The sequence below is a fragment of the Cheilinus undulatus genome, linkage group 15 (assembly GCF_018320785.1).
Source record: "Cheilinus undulatus linkage group 15, ASM1832078v1, whole genome shotgun sequence".
Classification (NCBI taxonomy): Eukaryota; Metazoa; Chordata; class Actinopteri; order Labriformes; family Labridae; genus Cheilinus; species Cheilinus undulatus.
Window position 1 is genome coordinate 3,645,288 of NC_054879.1, and position 21,937 is coordinate 3,667,224.

The 21,937-nt window shown below is 40.9% G+C and overlaps 1 protein-coding gene across 1 annotated transcript in view; it reads left to right on the forward strand.

Annotated features, from left to right (window-relative positions):
* Window positions 1-21,937, forward strand: part of stxbp5l (syntaxin binding protein 5L) — a 160,931-nt gene that overhangs the window by 81,362 nt on the left and 57,632 nt on the right. Inside the window, exons 8-17 of the mRNA XM_041807110.1 lie at window positions 5,420-5,516; window positions 10,424-10,644; window positions 14,190-14,313; window positions 18,164-18,239; window positions 18,565-18,719; window positions 20,153-20,225; window positions 20,446-20,593; window positions 20,995-21,062; window positions 21,433-21,473; window positions 21,572-21,786. Of these exons, the coding sequence (XP_041663044.1) occupies window positions 5,420-5,516; window positions 10,424-10,644; window positions 14,190-14,313; window positions 18,164-18,239; window positions 18,565-18,719; window positions 20,153-20,225; window positions 20,446-20,593; window positions 20,995-21,062; window positions 21,433-21,473; window positions 21,572-21,786 (1,218 nt within the window). The remainder of the gene's footprint in view (window positions 1-5,419; window positions 5,517-10,423; window positions 10,645-14,189; window positions 14,314-18,163; window positions 18,240-18,564; window positions 18,720-20,152; window positions 20,226-20,445; window positions 20,594-20,994; window positions 21,063-21,432; window positions 21,474-21,571; window positions 21,787-21,937) is intronic.

The following is a 21,937-nucleotide window of genomic DNA, read 5'->3' on the forward strand; positions in this document are numbered from 1 at the left end:
AGTCCAGGTCCTGAACTGGTCTGCTTGCAGTCCAGACCTTTCACTGATAGAAAACATTTGGAGCATCAGAAAAAATCCAGAAAAATCAGAAAGAAGACCCAGGACTGTTGAGCAGCTAGAACTCTACATCAGACAAGAATGGGACAACACTCCTCTCCCATCAGCTTGTCTCCTCACTTCCCAGACGTTTACAGACTGCTGTTAAAGAGGGGATGCTACACAGTGGTAAACATGGCCTGTCCATGTGTTGCTGTCATCAAATTCAGAATGAGCTAAAATTTTCATGAAATGGTAAAATGTCTCAGTTTAATTCAAGAAAAGTTTGTTTAAAGAGGTAAACTGATGTTTGAATTTTAAGAGTCAGGGTTAAGTCTTCATTTATTGGGTATCACAGATGTTGAGTTTAGAAGAAGAGGGTCTTGGAGAGGTGTGATGGTTGGACCTTGGACTGTGACCTTACGGTACATGCTGTTCTCTACCTTAGATTAACCAGCCATCAGGACATCCCCATTTTGCCAAAGACTAAATCACCTCCAGTCTCATCTGCTAATGATGCAGATCAAACAGTGATTATCTGAGCTGACTGGGCTCTGATGTGAAGCTCAACACACAAACTTTAATAAAATACACAGAAACAGTCCGAAAGTCCGTTTACACCTCACTGCTGTGTAGAAGAGTAGTGTGAGCCCTGGAGTAAGGAAGGTCTGGTTTACTTCATTTTACCAAAGTCTGCATGGCTGTTCACTCTTATTCATGGACGAACTGGTCAGATATTGGAGGTCAAAGGTCAGTGATAAAGGTCATCACATCAGGTCTAACAGCACGCAACATTATGTCGCATTGCACAGCATTGCATGCTTGCTGTACACACTCCATGGATCTGTTAGGGCAGGTGTTTTCAAAGTGTGTGAGAGTGAGCCTCCCCTAAGAGAACATTTGTTCGTTTGGTGGACCCCCAACCCCAGAAAGATTCAGTTTAACCATATTTTCAAAAATGTATGTCTAATTTTAAACATTTTGAATATTTTTATATGTTTGATATTTTGGTCTGCAAAAGTTCGTTAACATCCGTCTTTGCCAGGTAATCAGTTATTTGGTTTCAGTAATGGATTTACTGCCAATGCTACCTGATTATTCTGCTCTACACCGGTGATTCTCAACATGTGGCTCATTTGTGATGATTTGTGGCTCTTTAATGTCTTCATTTGAAATATTATTCCCCTACAAAACCTTACATAAAGGGACACTTAGACCCCAGGAATTATCAATTGAAAGTCACATTAATTAGTTTGTTTCCCACACTTATACAGTTGGCTTTGTCAACATTTAAATTCGTCTGTATATTTCCATTGCCCTTATTTGCAATTTTTTGCACTTTTAATCCATTTTACTGTATTAAGCCCACTTTAGTCACTTCTTTTAGCAACTTTTGGCCCATTTTTACCCAGTTTTTGACTCTCTTTCCCTGCTTTTTGCTATTTGAATTTCTCACATTTTTGCCACTTTTCACCCATTCAAGCTGCCTTTTGCCATTAAATGCTATTTTTTGTCATGTTTCTACCACTTTTTGACAATTTTTGCTACCTGTTACTAATTTGTCCGTTCTCAAACAAGTTTTGCCCCTTTCTGCCCTTTATTGCCACTTTTTCTACCCCACTTTTGGTACTTTTCACCAAATAGTTGGAATATTATGCTGATTTTGCCCCATTTTCACCATTTTTTGCTGCTTTTTGACCATTTTGCCCCCTGTAACTTATTTTTATGTATTGCCACTTTAACCCATATTTGCCACTTTTCAGCACTTTCGTTGTGGCTCTTGCAGATGTTTTTTTCAACAATTTGGCCCTTTGGTTGAGCGGGGTTGAGTAATGCTGCTCTACGCTATTATTTAGTGGGAACTGTAAGTTTTCATCTCTACATTTGATGCAGACCATGCTCCACCTTCAGCCTGTCTTGGCACTTGTTTTTGATCAGTGACCGAAATTCCTTTCACTTCCTGTTAAAAATTCCCCTAGTTTGGTCACTAGACTTCTTGCTCAGTCTTAAGAAGACCCCAAGGTTTACACAGCCTCATGCTTTCATTGGCTTATACATCTTTGCAAATTAAACCCTGTGACTCGAGCACCATCGGGATCAATGCAGGAAAATCCTAACTTGAATATCTGATTCTATGATATAGTCCTTAAAATATCTACAAATCTATTCATTTTGCTCCATGCAAAGCAGAAGTTAGCAAAGCAAATCACCTTGTTTTCTGGTTTATGGTTCTACGCCTCCCCTGAAGTTCTGTGGCAACCCCCAGGAAAGGCCTGTCTCACACTTTGAAAACCACTGTGTTAAGGCATTTGATTTGCTGTTCCGTGGATTTCTTTTCTCCCACAGACCAACCTGCCCCAGCTACAAGCTAGCCAGTGGCATACACAGACTTTTTCAAGGGCAGGGCGAAAGAAAAAAGGGCACCTACAGCGTGTTCTCGTCACTAAAGATGGCACTAAGTTTGGCGTGTTTTTGAGGGCACTTTAGACATGTTGATATGTTCTACAAATGGCACATTATAGAGCCTTAAAGCAGACTAACTAGACAGACTACTCAAGTTAGTTTGTAGTTAGGATCAGCATCCACATGAACTGTGTAGATTCAACGTTGGACTGTAGAGAACACACAGAAATAAATAAATAAATCCCTAGGGGGTCTGGGGGTCTTCCACCAGAACATTTTCAATGAAGTGGATGCCATTTCCTGTATTCTAGTGCATTTTAACACCATATTAGCACCAGATAATCCAAACTGGTTCTGTCAGATATAGTTCTAGCTCAATATGGATCAAAAAAGGGCCCAACATAAGTCATTGCAACAGTAATGTTTCATACTATTTCTTGGTCCTAATGGTCTTCTGGAGTTTAGTGTGTTTTCTTCACCCAAGAGGGCAGTTTAGTGTGTTTTGCCAACAAGGAGGGCACTTAAGCATGTGTTTTGGCTCTCAAAAGGGCACTTAAGCATGTGTTTTGGCTCCCAAAAGGGCACTTTAGCATGTGTTTTGGCTCTCAAAAGGGCACTTTAGCATGTGTTTTGGCTCTCAAAAGGGCACTTAAGCATGTGTTTTGGCTCCCAAAAGGGCACTTTAGCATGTGTTTTGGCTCTCAAAAGGGCACTTTAGCATGTGTTTTGGCTCCCAAGAGGACACTTAAGCACGTGTTTTGGCTCCAAGAGGGCACTTTAGTGCTGAAGCTAGCACATACATGTTATTTCCTTTTTCCGTCGAACTACCAACTACCGGCCTAGCATACATCCTACAGCGTTTTTAGTCGTGTTTGTGGGTCCCTGTGCTTGGTGGTGGTTGTTCTGTTTTCAGTTGATCACTTCCATTTTCACACGGCTGGAGGAGAGCGTGTGCATAAGGGGCTTTTATTGGACGACATGACTGCTCTCTCTTAGTTTCTATGCCTCATTTCTATGTTCACTCGTTTGACACTTCAGTCTTGTCTCAGCTCCACTCTCCCTTTTCCCCGCTGCCCGTCTGTATGACCCGATCCTCCACCTCTCATCTCAGCCATCTATTTAAAGATGGTTGCTCTGGGTGGCGGGCAGGAGGATGATCTGATGGATTATGTTGATAATCCCGGCCCTGCTGACATACTTCCCCTTCAAGCACAGAGGTCTGAAACACAAGAGAACAGTCCTGAAATCCCCAAATCCACGTGGTACTGTTTGTCCTACCTGGCACAGAGGATTCAAACTCTCTGATTGGACAGAGGAGGCACCAGGTCACCAGATAGTGAGGAACTATGGGCGACGCTGCCCTGAACACACTGATGAGTGTTGGGGTGACTGGTTTGTCATGAGGGAGAACATGAGCGTGGTTCATGAAAGTGATACCAGGTTCTCAGCCCATTCTTCTTTGGCCAATCTCTTCAGCTTCTCCAGATCTGATGGTCTTCAGGGATGGACCTTGGTCTTCAATGGAAAGACCAAGGTTTTCAATGGGGTTCCAGTCAGGGCTTTGACCAGCCCAGTCACTAAGGTTTGCTTTGGTCTTCTGGAGGTAGTTCTTCACCAGGAGCGATGGATGTTTTGGGTTGTTGTGTTGAAGACAAAGAGATGACCAAGACCCAGTTTGAGGGTTTCTTTCTAAATCTTCACACATCCTTCTTTCTTCATGGTTCCGTCCACCTTCTACCAGATTCCCATTTCCAGACTCCCTGAAGCAGTAGGGACGGTTCTTTGGGTTGTACTCCTTTAGCTTCTTCCTGGTAGATCTAAAGGGTGTCATCATTTAGACCCTGGTAGTTCTATAGGGGGGGTCATCATTTAGACCCTGGTTGGTGCTGCATCACTCCACGTCCATGGCCAATGAGAGGAGACTTCAGTTTGTGTCTCACGGTTAGCTCTGGTCTACAGTTGTTGGTTTCTTTAATAACAGCTGTGATAATGTTGGCGCCCGCTCCGTCTTAAGCCCGTTTCACCATGACTCCAGCACCAAGGTTCGACGTGACCATGAGGAGAATAAAGGGGTCGCTCAGTGTAATCAATATCACTTTATTGTTGAGCGTGTAGCATTAAAGCTGCTGATAGTGGGGGGTGGGGGGTTCTGTATACCTATGAGAGGCCTGTCTGTGGATGCGTGCTCACTTCAGAGTGGGATTTCTCTAGAAAAGGATAATGCTCTCAGTCCAGGCATTATGTGTCCATTTAGCTTTCAGCTTAGATTAACACACACACCGACTGTGTGTCAGCGTGTGTGTCCTGATGTGCTAAAGTGAAGCTAGCTTGAGAGTGAGAGAGGCTAACGTGACCCCTCGTTTTAACCTTTTTTCATTGAGGAAGTGAAGCAGCAGCAGAGCGGCTCCTGTTCTCACACTTTCACATTAGTGTTCATCTTTATTAGGAGCTCCATCACTGGGCGTTACCTTGGAAACAGCTTTCTTTCCTGGAGTAAATATTTATAGAATTTATTTTATTACATCATATCATTATTCAGGTTCTTTTGGGGCCTTTTATGCCTGTTTTGTAGAGATATAACCATGGAAAGAGACCGATTTGATCAACAACCTCTCAGGGCATGCAGACATAACCACTGAGCCATCAGTTCCCCGTAAATATTCAAATAAAACAGAAATTATCAGTAGGGGTGTGCATCTCTCCTTTACAGTCTGATCTGAATCTGGACAAACAGGCCAAGATATAATCAAAGATGTCCCACATAAACAGACTGAGTCAGCATTTTTCCATCTCAAACCAGATTCAAATTTCAGTCTACATTAAGATCTGGATTGAACGTTAAATTTCAGTCAAAATTTCACTGCTTTGATTACAGACTAAGACCACCTACTAACTACAATGTCCAGGTCTAATCTCATATAACAATAAGACCACAGTAAATCCTAAATTAGAGTCAGAGTGATCTTTGTGTTTCTTGCAGTGTGTACCCGTTCCTGGTCGGGGTTTTCGTCTGGGCCAGTACTGCTGCAGATGCAAAGAAGGATACTTCAACCCGGACATCGTCCCTCCAGACCGAGGTAAGTTAATGATTGACCACCCCGGTAGACTTCTGATGTGTTGTAAAGAAACTGGGGAAAACTACACACTCTAAGCCAGTGCTACTCAACCTGTGGCTCTGAGCCACATGTGGCTCTTCTGTGATGATTTGTGGCTCTTTATGTCTTCATTTGAAATATTATTCACCAGAAAACCTTAAAAAAGGGAAACTTTGACCTCAAAATGATCCATTAATCATAACATTAACCAGTTTGTCACCCACACTGATACAGTAAGTTTTAATGGTCATTATTGTCAACATCTATTTTTTTCTCTATCCATTGCCCTTATTTGCATTTTTTGTCCCTTTTTTTCAAAACATTTTTTTGCCATATTCAATCCATTTCTGAAGCTCTTAGCCCATGTTTACCACAACTTTTCTATCATTATTGCCATGTTTATCCCATTTTTCATCAGTTTCAGACGCTTTTATCCTGCTTCTTTGCAATTTTTAGCCCATTTAAGCTGCCTTTTGCTATTAAATGCACCTTTTTTCTCACTTTTCCATCTTTTCACAGCATTTTAGCCACTTTTTACTCATTTTTTACAGCTTTTTGACCACCTGTAACTCAATAATTTGACTTGCACCCATTTTGCCACTTTCACCTAGTTTTCTCCGTTGTATGCCTATGTGCCCCTTTATCCTTCATTTTTGCCCCTTTTTTACATTGTTTTGCCACTTTTAATTAATTTTTGCTGCTCTTAGCCCATTTTCACCACTTCCTGTAGCAACTTTTCCATCATCATTGCCACTTTTTTCCCATTTTTCATCAGTTTCAGCCACTTTTATCCTGCTTGTTTGCATTTTTTCGCCCTTTTGAGCTGCCTTTTGCTATGAATTGCACATTTTTTCCTCTTTCCATCTTTTTTTTGCCCACTTCAGTCACTTTTCATTCATTTTTTTAGTTTTTTTGACCGCCTGTAACTCAATTTTTGTGACTTTGCACCCATTTTTGCCACTTTCACCTAGTTTTCTCCGTTGTATGCCTATGTGCCCCTTTATCCTTCATTTTTGCCCCTTTTTTTACATTTTTTTGCCACTTTAAATCAATTTTTGCTGCTCTTAGCCCATTTTACCACTTCTTGTAGCAACTTTTCCATCATTATTGCCACTTTTTTTCCCATTTTTCATCAGTTTCAGCCACTTTTATCCTGCTTGTTTGCAATTTTTCACAGATTTTAGCTGCCTTTTGCTATTTAAAGCACATTTTTTTCCCCATTTTTCCACCTTTTAACAGCTTTTTTGCCCATTTTAGTTGCTTTTTACTAATTTTTCACAGCTTTTGAACCACCTCTAACTCAATTTTTTGACTATGCGCCCATTTTTGCCACTTTTCACACAATTTTCTCCATTGTATGCCTATTTGCCCCAATTCCCCTCATTTTTGCCACTTTTTGGCCGTTTTTTGACCATTTTTGCCACCTTTCTCTTATTTTCATTGCAACTTTCACCCATTTTCACCACTTTTTACCATTTAGATTGTGGCTCTTGCACAGGCATTTTTTCAACCATTTGGCTCTTTGGTTGAGTAACATTGCTCTAAGCATTAATAAAGCATTAGTAAATACTTACATACCCATCATCTATGTCGGCCTTGTATATAATTTATCTATCTTTCATAAATACAGATATAAATGCTTCATTGATGCATTAGTAAAGCATATCCTTCATAACCTTTCCCTTACCTAGAGGGCTGCATTAGGAGTAGGATCACAGGATCCAATGACAATCTCATAGAAGAGGATGGATTTAACGTAGCTGTGGGTAGGAGAGTCCCTGATGGTGCTGGAAAGCTAGTGCTAACTATGATGATGTTAAAGACCCTGTTAAGTAAAATCCAAAATTTCTATCTTAACACTCTAAAAATGTTGGAATCTGGTTGCTGTAAACATGTGAAAACACTGAGATCAACATGTGACTGAATTTTGGATTTAGACCTTTAGAAAGTTTTCCACCTCTGTTCTGGTTTGGTTTGATGTGGGTGGGGCCAATATGTGGACTCATGATGTCACGAGCCCACAGTGGGGAATGACCCCGCCCCTCTGACACTACAAAAAATCACAGAGCAGTTCATCTCAGTCCACTCTGTTGTTAGCTGATGTCTCTGCCTTTATTGAAAGTTAACCGTCAGTAAAATACTGATTTTTTGTTCATTGTGAGGTAAATTTACAAAATCTATCAGCCACAGTGGTCTGTGGATCATTTAAAGCCTCATAACAGAGATTTGAGATAGAAAACAGACTTTACCTCTTCTTCTAAGGTCAATTAAAGGTCAAGAGGCAGGCTAATGGCATGAGTGCTCTCCTCAGTTTACACTGTCGCATTCGTTTTATTGGAGAGGATCATTTTTCTCCTAAGTGGGCGTGGCTTCCACTCATCCAGCAGACACACCCACACGATCCTGGAGCAGATTTTACTGCCTCATTTTTCATGATTTTGAAGCTTAATTTTATATACTTGGACATGTTTTATTTAACTGAAATGTGGTTAAGGGGTTCATAACACAGTGACCTGTCATACAACAAACCTGAATACAGATCTATTTTCACTTTGCAGGGTCTTTAAATACAGTCATGGATGAAAGTATTGGCACGCCTGGAATTTTTCCAGAAAATACACCATTTCTCCCAGAAATTGTTGCAATTACAAATGTTTTTGGTATACATGTGTTTTTTTTTTTCATTTATGTGCATTGGAACAACACAAAAAACCAAAGACAAATTGACATAATTTTACACAAAAATCAAAAAATGGGCTGGACAAAATTATTGGCACCCTCAACTTAATATTTGGTTGCACACCCTTGGAAAAAAATACCTGAAACCAATCACCTCCTATAACCATCAACAAGCTTCTTACACCTCTCAGCTGGAATTTTGGACCACTCTTCTTTTCCCAAACTGCTCCAGGTCTCTCAGATTTGAAGAGTTCCTTCTTGCAACAAAACAGACTCATTGCTGGCCACTTCAGAACTCTCCAGCTTTGTCTCCAACCATTTCTTGGTGATTTTTGAGGTATGTTTGGGGTCACTGTCCTGCTGGAACACCCATGACCTCTGACCCAGACCCAGCTTTCTGACACTAGGCCCTACATTGTGGCCCAAAATCTTTTGATAGTCTCCAGATTTCATGATTCCTTGCACACAGTCAAGGCACCAGTGCCAGAGGCAGCAAAACAACCACAAAACATCCTTGAAGCTCCACCATGTTTGACTGTAGGTACTGTGTTCTTTTCTTTGTAGGCCTCAGTCTGTTTTCTGTAAACAGTAGAATGATGTGCTTTTCCAAAAAGCTCTACCTTAGTCTCATCTGTCCACTAAATGTTCTCCCAGAAGGACTGAGGCTTACTCAGGTACATTTTTGCAAACTCCAGTCTGGCTTTTTTCTGTCTCTTTGTCAGCAGTGGGGTTCTCCTGGGTCTCCTGCCATAGCGCTTCATCTCATTCAGATGACCACGTATGGTCCCAGCTGACACTTTTGCACCCTGAGTCTGAAGGACAGCCTGAATTTGTGTGGAAGTTGACTGAGGATGTTTATCCACCATTCCAACTATCCTGCGTTGCATTCTTTTGTCAGTTTTCTTCTTCTGTCCACGTCCAGAGAGATTAGCCACAGCTCCATGGTTATAAACTTCTTGATTATATTACACACAGTGGACAAAGGAATTTCAGGATCTCTGGAGATGGTCTTTAACCTTGAGATTGTTCATATTTTTACACAATTTTGCTTCTTAAGTCCTCAGACAATTCTGGGCTCTTCTTTCTCTTCTCCATGCTTGGTGTGACACACACAGACACACAACATAAAGGTTGAGTCAACTTTTAGACATTCTAACTGGCTCCAGGTGTGATTTCTAGATTGCCAGCCCCTGTTACTGCCACAGGTGAGTTTAAATGAGCATCACATGCTGGAAATAAAATCATTTACCCACAGTTTTAAAAGGGGGACAATCATTTTGTGTAAAATTATATCAATTTTGTCTTTTTTCTTCAGATTTTTTGTGTTGTTGGAATGAGCATAAATGAAATAAACACATGTATACCAAAAACATTTGTAATTGCAACAATTTCTGGGAGAAATGGTGTATTTTCTGGAAAAATTCCAGGCGTGCCAATACTTTCATCCATGACTGTAAATGTCAGCAAAAAAGGATTCATGATTTTTTTATACAGTGTAAGTGACAATGCCATGCGCTACAGTACGCTACGGTCCGTGATAATAAGACACAATACCTTTCTATGCAACATGATATGATGCTTGAAGATATGATGTGATATGACATGGCTAGATACAGATACATGAAGATGCATGAAGTTACGTATATGTTTTATCTCTTAATCAAAATAGGAGAATCAATTTTATTTGGTGGAACATTTGTTTTCAACCCAGGCCTGTTAACATGAGTGCAGAAACGAAAATAAAGCCCTCATACAGCTGAGATGCAGCTGCCTCACACCCAGTCTGGATTGGCTGTTAACTTTAAAGACAGCGCTGCAGCATCATCTAAAATCAGCGTGCCTTCATGTCTTTCTCCACTGTCTCTGACTCGATCCACAGTCCTCCTCTATCAATAAACACATAAAAAGAATCACCAAATAAACCTTTAAAAAATTCAGCATAAATACAGCCATGAGTTTACAGTGATGTTTACTCTAATGTTGGGATAGATTGTACATGTGATTGTTGCTGAGGCTAGAGATTCCCTGAACAATAAAGAAGCTAATGTTTTTGTTGATGTGATAAAAACCAGGTTCTTGGTAAATATTTCATGGTGTAGCGGTGTAAAGACTCCCCTGTTTGCGGACTTGCTGTGTTCTGTGAGATCTGAAGGTTTTTCACTCACATGGACACGCTCAACTCACACGGGTTTGCGTGGGTGTCGATGCAGATGGCGGCCCTGTGAACACGAGCGAGGACGGACGAGTGTGTTACCCAAACTTGCCCATCTGTCTGCCGTGCTGGCCGGGGTGCAGGAGCTGTCAGGACGGCGCCCCCTGCTGGGTGCAGGAGGCCTGGCTTCTCAGGGCCGCCGTGCTGGCCGTGCAGGGGGTCTTCATGCTCCTCATCTTCGTCAGCATGCTGGTGGCCTACAGGCATCGGAGGAACAGGGTGAGTCAGAGCTGTTTTTTGGCTCAACAGGGCCACCGTACAGATGGGCTGGGATGGAGAGATGATCTGGAGAGCTGTTCCAAGCTTTGAGCCATCATTGCTGCCTTATGTCAGGATTTTAGAGCTAGTGTTATCACCAGATCTTCAGTCCAAACTATCTGTATCAATCACAGAGTCAACAAGAGGGAAAATCTTTATTTAAGCAACAAAAACAGTGACAGGAAGTCAATCTGACCTGAATCCATGCAGTCTGGTTACTGACAAATCCACCTATGTTATGTTAATCAACCTACCTGTTACATAACTGCCTATTCATCTTTATTTCATTATCTTTGCAGCAGCCACCACTGCACTATTATCCCTCTAAAGTAATATAGTTATTCTGTAGGCTTGTACTAAACTGTGAACCTGATATTTGTTATAATATTTCACATAATTAGGGAGAAAAGCTGTTAAAAGTGGCCCTCCTGGTTTGTTCTCATGTCAGTGTCAATTAAATAAAAATCTGTAATGTAAATAAGTGACTGCATAAATATTCACCCCCTTTAAAGTGACTGACCTAATCTAACAGAGCTCCAGTCACTGGTTCATCAGTATTCCTGGCTACCATTACACCATGAAGACAAAAGAACACTCAGAGAAAAGGTTATTGAAAAGTCTAAGTCAGAGGATGGAGACAGAAATATCTCCAAGTCTCTGAACATCCCCCAGAGTTCAGTTAAATCCATCATGAGGAAATGAAGGAATATGTCACATGTGTAAATCTGCCTAGATCAGACCGTCCTCACAAACTGAGTGGGCGTGCAAGAAGGAGACTAGTGAGAGAGGACACCAAGACACCTATGACTACTCTGAAGGAGTTCCAAGCTTCAGCAGCTGAGATGGAGAGACTCTGCAGACAACAACTGTTGGCCGGGTTCTTCACCAGTCAGAGCTTTATGGGAGAGTGGCAAAGAGAAAGACACTGTTGAAGAAAACTCAGATTCAATCTGGACTAGAGTTCACCAAAAGGACTGTGGGAGACTCCATGGTCAAGAGGAAGAAAGATCTTTGGTCTGATGAGACCAGAATGGAGCTTTGAGACCAACAGACAAGACGCCAAACACTGACATCAGCACAAACACACCATCCCCACTGTGGAGCATGCTGGTGGCAGCATCATGCTGTGGGGATGCGTCTCAGCTGCCGGCCCTGGAAGGCTTTAAAGGTAGAGGGTAAAATGAATCATGGAGGACAATCTTCTTCAGTCTGACAGAGAACTACGGCTTGGGAGAATATGTATTTCCTGTCAGACAATGAGCCGAAGCATCCAGAGAAAGCTACACAGAAATGGTTTAAAGACAACAAGGAGAATGTTCTGGAGCGGCCGAGTCAAAGCCCAGACATCAATCCAATAGAGGATTAGTGTCTGGACTTGTAAAGGTCTGTTCAGTCCTGATCCCTGATCAACCTGACAGAGCTTGAGCAGTTTATCAGCAAAGAATGGAGTAAAATTCCAGAGTCCAGATGTTTGATCCTGACTGAGACCTATCCACACAGACTCAGAGCTGAGACTGCAGACAGAGGAGACTCTACTAAAGACTGACTAGAAGGAGGAATATTTAAGCAGTCACTTATTTTACATTACAGATTTTGATTTGACATTACTTTGTAGAAATCTGGTAACACACAACTTTATCCACATTTTCTAGATCAAATAAAGCTAACTGTACCGCTTCTTAGATATGCTCTAAGTGCTATTAGCTCACTGCACTGTGGCAGCATGGCAGTGTCCATTAACAGGAGCGCTAGTGGCTACTAGTGGCAGCTGCACTGCAGTCAAGAGAGCTTTTCACTCTGTTTTCATTGTGGAACTTGACAGATAAAAATAATATCAACTTAAACAAAAAGTAAGGCAATTTGTGTTTGGTACATTATTTCTTTGTTGTAACAATGCTTCTTTGCAATAAATCTGATACCGTTGGAAAGCCTGTTTATTACCCTTTTAAATGACGCCACATTTGTAAGGATCATGCATTTGTGGGATGAGCAGCAGGCTGAGTATGTGGGTTGCGCCCATGAAAAATGCGGTTAGATGTTTCTGTGCCACAGAGGAGGTTTTTTTTAGGAGCAGTGCATTAAATTAACATGAAAACAGAGTGATCTCATGTAGTTGATGGGGAAAGTCTTAATATGATTATTCTGCTTTATTTTAATCTTGTAGAAAAGGGGTGTCAAACTCATAATGAGTCTGGGGTCAGATTTGCTCCGATGAGAAGTCCTGAGGGCCGGACGAGGCCAGGATTGTGAAAGTCAATCACGGATTCTGAATTTAGGCCTCACGTAGGAGTCCAACAAGGTCAATGTTTAAACATAAACTGTCAACCTCATTTTCACCATTAGTAAAATATGACAAAATAAAAATAACACTGATAATAAATCATTCTGAAATGGAAAAAAAAGTCAAAACGATAAGTTTAAAGGCTCAAGTCTGAGATAAAACATCAAACTTACTAGTTAAAAAGGTCAAAACATGAAATTCAAAGGCAAAATAATGATTTTAAAAGGCAAATACATGAGATAGAAAGTCGAAATCTCAACTTTAAAAGGTAAAAATATGACTTAGAATTTTGAATTGTGACTCTTGAAACTCACAACAAAGTCAAGATCAGAAGTTTTAGTCAGAATTTTGAGGTGCAAGATTGAAAAAAGAAACGACAACATTCATTTCTTTTCCCACCTTCCTGACTTTTTATCTAACCAGTTTTATTCTTTACTTTTTCAGATTTTTATGATTAACAAGGATATTTTAAATCATCAAGGCAAAGTTTACACGTTTACTGGAGGAAATCTGCAGACCTCATACTGGTGGGCCAGTTAGAATGGAAAGATCGTATGATCTTGCGGGCCGAATACAACTGGACCACTGGCCGGATTTGGCCCCTGGGCCTTGAGTTTGACACCCCTGTTGTAGAACATCCTGTTGTTCTTGTTTGCCTGTGATGCTGCTTTGACTCTGAGCACCAACCTGGTGAACTGAGATATAAAGTATACTGATAGAGTCACACAGGTGTGACAGGTGCAGCTCAGCTGGTCCTGATGATGGGACAGACATGTCAAACCCCTACTATTGTTCTCCTCCATTCAGGTGAACTCGGAGGGCGTGAGAAAGAGCCTTCTGTACTACTTTGACAGAGTTTGATCAACTCTGCCAAACACCTCAGCACATCTGTCAGTTTTAGCCTTTGTTTCCACATGCAGCACTGATTCCAGCAATGGTCCATGTGGCTAACGCCCTTCCAAACGGCTGCCAGTTGGCTGTGAGAGAAAAACTGAACTGTACTGCTCCATCACTGACCACACACAGGAAAGCATCAAAAGACATGTCAAACTCTGTTTGATACTGTATTTTTAAAATAAGCCTTCATCCAAACCATGCTGTTTTTAAATGTTTATGTCATAATTGAAATACAAGGATCCTGGATCATCAAAACCTGAAAGCATTTTGATTTGTAGTAGATATTGCATGATTGTGAACATTCTTTCACTCTGGCTCGTTGCTACAGGCGATCCATTCAGTCAGCTGGCATCATGAAGGGAAGCAGTTCATGTGCAGTCACTCCGATGGCAGCCTGACGCTGTGGAACCTCAGAAACACCACCAAGCCATTCCAGGTCACTTTTCCTCATGGTGAGATATTTCCACATTTTACTACAGCTCATACAGTCTTTGTTATAACAAAGGGTCGTTACGGAGTAGCCTATCATAGCAAAGTGAGATTAAAATTGAAGATAAACCATTTATTGAGTTTAGTGTGTGGAAGAGAAAACTCTTTGTATAATTTTGGATGTACCAAAGATCAATAAACAGGTTTTCATTGACTTACACTTTTTCTCACTTGTGTCTACATAACAAAGCACATCTAAAACATTATGATGTGGGTCGTGAATATGTTTTCCTCACTAGAGATTGAACTATTACTGCTCTACTGTGCTGTGGTGGTGAGGAATGCCAACAGGACAAACCCCAGGTTAGCTAGGATGCCAGTATCCCAAACATAGGCCTGAAGGTGGTTTTAGGGCCTGTCCATAGACAATAATTTATGCACTGACAGTGCTCCTCAGTTTCAGAGTGCCTCTGATCAGCGTTTATTATTGTCAGGTAACAGAAATGGACTTCTGCTTTCCTGTGTTGTATCAATAATGCCATTTTTAAATAACTCCATGCATGTAATTAAGTAAAATAATAACATATCACAGAGAACACATGAAAACAATCTCAGGAAATCCCATCCGGGCATTTGCAGCAACTGTAAACCTGGAAACGTTACCCTTGAAAAGTAGAGTTAAATCAGTTTCTCCTCTGCAACTGACATTGGCAGAGCAGGTATCATAAGTCCCACCCCCTCTTGATTTTTATTGGCCAGTGAAGGAGAAGTGACACTGATGAGCCCATGTTCCAAAATATGAACATTATTCAGCAGAGAGCGCTGCAAGTCTGGCCACAGATGTTTCTGGAATACACAAGGGTTTTTTCTTTTAAATGAACAGGGCCCTGACATGTCAACCCAGACTTTTCAGACCTACTAAGTAGTTTTGGTTTCATGACTACAGCTAGCATGAAGCAGAAACACTTTGGTGCAAAAGTTTGGAACAGACACTGCCGCCTTAGATTCAGAAAGAGCTTAAAATTTGCACAGATATAATTTTACATGGACTTCATAAGACATGAAAAGCACTCTTTCACTGTCAGGGGTCAAAGAGTTTCCTTACAAAAAGCCTTTCAGGGAAACCATCCATCCATTTTCAGTATTGCTTATCCCGTTGGGGGTTGCTGGGGGCTGGAGCTAATGAGCATGTCTTTAGTGGTGGGAGGAAGCCGGAGTACCTGGATAGAAACCATGAATACAGGGGAGAACATGCAAACCTGCTTCCTGACCAGGATATGAACCAGGAACCTTCTTGCTGTGATGCAACAGTGCTAACCCCTGCACCGCCGTGCAGCCTAAACTCTGAACCTCTACAAGCTAATCACAGCTCTAGCCACCTGCAGCACAGTAAGGTATGACAGGGTGAGCTCTGCTTCAATAAAATAGGCCTTTAACCTTTGTCATTCCCAAATAGGTCTATTATAGGACTGTTAAACAACCCATTTAAATCATAAAATCTTTTGAATTCTCTATTCTCTCTTTAGCTAGACTGACTCATGCTCTCCCCAGTCTTTATACTTACAGGGAATCCTGATATTTTCAGGTCTTCTTGTTAGCTGTCATTTCAGGAAAATTCACCAAGAGAAAAGCAATGAAGGACAGCTAAATTTAGAGTGGGGGACTCAGCCTCCCACTGCTCCTGTGGAGAATAAACAGGCATACTCTGCTCCAAAATAGATAAATCACTTCAAACAAACAATGAACTTCTCAGACAAGAGGGAGAAAAGACCGCTGTCATTAGGAGTCAACACCTGTACAAGACAGCAGCTTTATGTTGTTATTATGTTAGTATGTTATTTTTCACCATTAAGAGTCTAATGAAGCAGCTAAATAATCTGTGAATAAATAACACTATCTTCCCATCTATCTCGGCATATATACACTATATTGCCAAAAGTATTCACTCACCTGCCTTGACTCGCATATGAACTTAAGCGACATCCCATTCTTAATCCATAGGGTTTAATATGACGTCGATCCACCTTTTGCAGCTGTAACAGCTTCAACTCTTCTGGGAAGGCTTTCCATAAGGTTTAGGAGTGTGTTTATGGGAATTTTTCACCATTCTTCCAGAAGCGCAATTGTGAGGTCACACACTGATGTTGGACGAGAAGGCCGGGCTCTCAGTCTCTGCTCTAATTCATCCCAAAGGTGTTCTATCAGGTTGAGGTCAGGACTCTGTGCAGGCCAGTCAAGTTGATCCACACCAAACTCTCTCATCCATGTCTTTATGGACCTTGCTTTGTGCACTGGTGCACAGTCATGTTGGAACAGGAAGGGGCCATCCCCAAACTGTTCCCACACAGTTGGGAGCATGGAATTGTCCAAAATCTCTTGATATGCTGAAGCATTTAGAATTCCTTTGACTGGAACTAAGGGGCCAAGCCCAGCTCCTGAAAAACAAGCCCACACCATAATCCCCCCTCCACCAAACTTTACACTTGGCACAATGCAGTCAGATGAGTACCGTTCTCCTGGCAACCACCAAACCCAGACAGGTCCATCGGATTTCCAGATGGAGAAGCGTGATTGGTCACTCCAGAGAACACGTCTCCACTGCTCTAGAGTCCAGTGGTGGCGTGCTTTACATCACTGCATCTGACGCTTTGCATTGCACTTGGTGATGTATGGCTTGGATGCAGCTGCTCGGCCATGGAAACCCGTTCCATGAAGCTCTCTATGCACTGTTCTTGAGCTAATCTGAAGGCCACATGAAGTTTGGAGGTCTGTAGCGATTGACTCTGCAGAAAGTCAGTGACCTCTACGCACTATGCACCTCAGCATCCACTGAACCCGCTCCGTCATTTTATGTGGCCTACCCATGAGTTGCTGTCATTCCCAGTCACTTCCACTTTGTTATAATACCACTGACAGTTGACTGTGGAATATTTAGGAGTGAGGAAATTTCACAACTGGACTTGTTGCACAGGTGGCATTCTATCACAGTACCATGCTGGAATTCACTGAGCTCCTGAGAGTGACCCATTCTTTCACAAATGTTTGTAGAAACAGTCTGCATGCCTAGGTGCTTGATTTTATACACCTGTGACCATGGAAGTGATTGGAACACCTGATTTCTATTATTTGGATGGTTGAGTGAATACTTTTGGCAATATAGTGTATATAGGACCTGGTTTGTATTTCCTTAAACAGCCATGTTTACTCTACTTCTTATTGAAAAATCCTACTGGAACTTTCTGCAGGAACGTCCTTTCTGTCAGCTTACTGGCAGACAGTCTGTATTCAAACACACAACTGCATCCAGCATAGAACGTGCTGAGATCTCCTAACAGTGGCATTGTTGTTGGAAAATCAAACCAAAGACTGAGCGGTCAGTTTGGACAGTCTCAAACATCCCTTATCCAGCTCCTGGGCTCTATTTAGATTTTCTACATAAGATTTTGTTTAACCTAGATGAATTAGATCCTTGTAGTCTGAAAACATCGTGCTGTGTTTTTCTCTTTGGTTCAGAAAACTTTTTCAGTAAATTCTGCCTATGTGGTTCAATCTAAGACCCCTCTGCATTCCAGCTGAGATATTTTAAAAGGCATAAACACAAATCGTTAGCCTCATAGCATAACTGCCTTAAGGATTTTAGAAAATAAAGAACAATGAATATGCAGTGTAGGCCGATATCACAGTCACTTAGGCAGTTATGCTAGGAGGCTAATGATATGCTAAAGTGTGTTGGGGCTGTCTGATGTTGAGGAAAAAGAAATCAGAGCTTACCTCTTCAGTCCCAAAAAGGTTTGTACCGGTTCAAAAAAAACCTAGGACCTGTTAAAGAAATGTATAACATTAATATTGTCCATTCTTTATTCTCTTTTTCAGGAAAGATCCAGAAAGATGGGAGAAAGGAATCATGTAAACCCATCCTCAAAGTGGAGTATAAGACCTCCAGAAGCAGGTGTGTCCTTTTTAGCAAATGTTCATGCACTGAGAGGGTGGTTTTGTTTATCTTTGGTTTCTTGGTTTGATTTAATCTTATATTATGGTAACAGTAAGAATATTCCTGAGGCTATTTCAGTGAAAATAAGCATGTTATTTATGACAACCCACTTAAATGTTTTTTTGATAATAAATGACAAAACAAATGATTTATGTTAAACAGTGTAAATCATTTAATTGGAATGAATCATTCATTGAATATTTATTTCATTTTGTGGCTAATCAGTTTTATCCACTAGCACACAGACCAGGTCTTCCTAATGTCCCGTTTGCCTCCACAACAGCGAGCCCTTTGTCATCTTCTCTGGGGGTCTCTCATACGACAAGGCAGGAAGGCGGCCCACATTGACCATCATGCACGGCAAGGCTATCACAGCGTTGGAGATGGACTACCCTATTGTAGAGTTCATGGTTCTCTGTGAGACTCCTTACAACAACGGTGAGTACATAGACAGATTATAAAGGATTTACCTGAATGTGTGCTTCCCAACGGACCACGTCTCCTGAGCCGTGAAGGTAGAGCAGGTAGGATATGAGACGTAATTTACAATAAACCATTAAGACCATGAATATTGAAACCACTTTTAAATTATAAGATGTTTATAGATGTTTATGTTTATTGAAAAATGTATGAGCTAACAGAGAGAAGAGAAGAGTTATCGGTGCCTTTATGTCCTTTATATAAAGTTACTAGGACTAGCTTTAAGGAGCTAATATTAGAAAATAAAATAAAGGTGACTGCAGATTTCTGATCACAACTAAATAAATGATGGTGGTTCATTTATTCTGCTAAGACGTTCCTGGTTAAATAAATGTATCTGAAAACTAAGGGTTCACTTTGAATTCACTGTTTGTGGAATAAAAATTGAGGTTAAACACCCTAGAAAGGTTTCAAAATTGTCCACAGTATACTAAATTTTGGGAAAGGCTGGCCTATTGTATCTTCCAGTAATATATTTAGGGCAATGGAGCCATTGGTTCAATTATTGATGTGTTTGAGTTTCTGACATACAAACAGCAAAAACAATCTTAAGTGTTTATTTATTGAAAACTTGCTTCAAAAGAATCAGTGCATGAGAATAAAAGATAAACTCTGGAATGAACACGTGTCAGACGGTTGCAAATATTGATTTCATATTTCTACACCTGCAGATCTGATAATATTGTCTTCAAAACTGCTGTAGTTTCTAGTCTGCCGCTTCCAGTGACAGAGCCTATGATTCAGATATATTCAGAATTGTTTTTGTACCAATATTGTGTTAAAATAGAAACAAAGCTCCAAACTTCTGTGGTTCAACAAAGGGCATTTATGAGGGCGATCACTGAGGCAGGTGAAGGAGTTAACACCTGCAGAGTCAGGTGTGTGTGGCTGATTGCCCCTGATTGGGTCCAGGTGTGGCGAGCTTATATGTACTCATGGTTTGTAGCGCTCTGTGCTGACTCATCATCTCAGCACCAGTGATAAGGAGAGTATGAGTCTGTGTTTTATGAATGAGCGTCTGCTTGGGCTTTTCCCGAGTGGTTTTGTGTGAACATTTGAAAAATTGTACACCACTGTTTTGTTTCTTCTTATCAAACCAGCCGATTGGCTTTGACTGTTATTTTAAGTCTCTCCTCAGTTTCCTGTAAATGTTTAGTTAGTGTTCAGCTGCACACCAGTAGTGTTTCTTTTTTTCATATTGACTTTATTTATTGACAAGCCCCCCTGTGCTTGTTCATGATTACAGTGGTGATTGTTCCAGGATAACTTTAAAAGCCCCATCTTTGTCAGCAAACATCCCACTCAAAACCTTTTGAAAAGTTTTGAATATTTGTGTTAAACTCTTCAAGTATGGTTTGAGCATCATCTTGAGTTTGGATTTTGTCCTACAGAGGTCCAGGAGCCATATGCAGTGGTGGTGCTTTTGGAGAAAGACTTAATTGTGGTGGATTTAACACAGAGCAGGTATGTGTATCACATTTATGCACACCCTCAGTTTAACATTAGACATAGGATGGTATTGTATGTAATTGTTTGAAGGGAGAATACTGTTCACATGTGTCATTTACTTTAATAAATAAACTCATCCTTATTACAGTGAACAAATAAGGGACTTCTGTATGTTTCCAGCTGTAGAGCCTTCAGTTGTACAGAGTACCCCATAGTATGATCTTCTGTTCTGCAGCTTCCCTGTCTTTGAGAACCCCTACCCCATGGACGTCCATGAGTCTCCAGTTACCAGCACAGCTTATTTTGCAGATTGTCCACCAGACATTATTCCCATTCTCTACTCTATAGGAGCAAAACACAAGAAAACCGGTTACAGCCAAAAGGTAGGGAAGAAATAACACATGAAACAATACTTACTTTTCTTCTCCAGTTTTCTGATGTTTCAGTATTTATTCACAGGCTACGTTTAGAAGGAAAATGCAGCTGTAGATATTTAGAACACAGAAATACTTTGGCTTGAATTAGAAAAAATCTCTTTTTTGGTCTTTTAAGATTGAACTGTAATGTAAAGGATCTGAAGGATGACAGAAAAATCAATACTGCTAAGAAGTCAGCACATTATGGTAAAATCAATGTAGTTCACAAAGCAGAGCGACAGTGTTTGCTGATATGGAAACATGGTCAGGAAAACAAAGTATAACATCAACACCAGAGTAAAAGATAAGTAACTGGTGAAGCGTACTGATTCTCAAAATGATCAATATTGTGTCTCTGACTTTGTCAGGAATGGCCGATCAGCGGAGGAACATGGACGTTAGGTTCCCACACCTACCCAGAGATCATTATCACAGGGTAAGCAGACTGCATGCTAGGAACTGAGAGAGATGCTAACCTGTTCTGAAGCCCACTCCGGGTGGTCTCTTCTTTTAGGAAACACTCAGCTTTCAGCAATGTCAGGACAAGTTTTAGACATTTTTTGTCCTGTGCTGCAGGTTAAAATGGCATCTTATGTTCTTTTCTTGTTTTTTTCCCAAAAGCAGATCCCACTATCTCAGTCTTTTAAAAGCATCAGACCCTCAACATTCATATTTACTATTTTAGTTTGAAGAACTTTTGTTTCTTACAGTTTAATTTTCTTAAATTGACATGCTCCCTTAATTTCCTGTTTCATTAATTGGGTAATAAAGCACACTTAATCACTGAATGCTCTCTTTTTGTTCAGACACGCTGATGGTACAATAAAGTTTTGGGATGCATCAGCAAGTAAGTCTTCTTGCTTTCTTCTTCTTTTGTTATTGCAATTTGTATAATACTTTCTTCTGCATTTACATAATATCAAAAATAACCCCTTTTGTCGCCAGTCACGCTACAAATGTTGTACAAGCTGAAGACCTCCAAAGTGTTTGAAAAGCCAAAGCCAGGAGAGGGCCGGGCAGCAGAGCTGGTAGAAGAGGACCCTTTTGCTGTTCAGATGGTCAGCTGGTGCCCCCAGAGTCGTATGTTCTGTGTGGTCGGCATCTCTGCCCACATCATCTTGTATCATTTCAGCAAACATGAGGCCAACACTCAGATAGAGGTGAGTGAGATGACACTCAGGTACGGAGGTTCATTCGTGTTGTGTAACTGCTGCAAGCTTCTTCAGATATTCAGCAAGCTCTACGTTCTCTACAGAAACGTGTGTGGATCCTTCTCATAGTTTGCCTGGATCATTATAATTCTCACTTAGC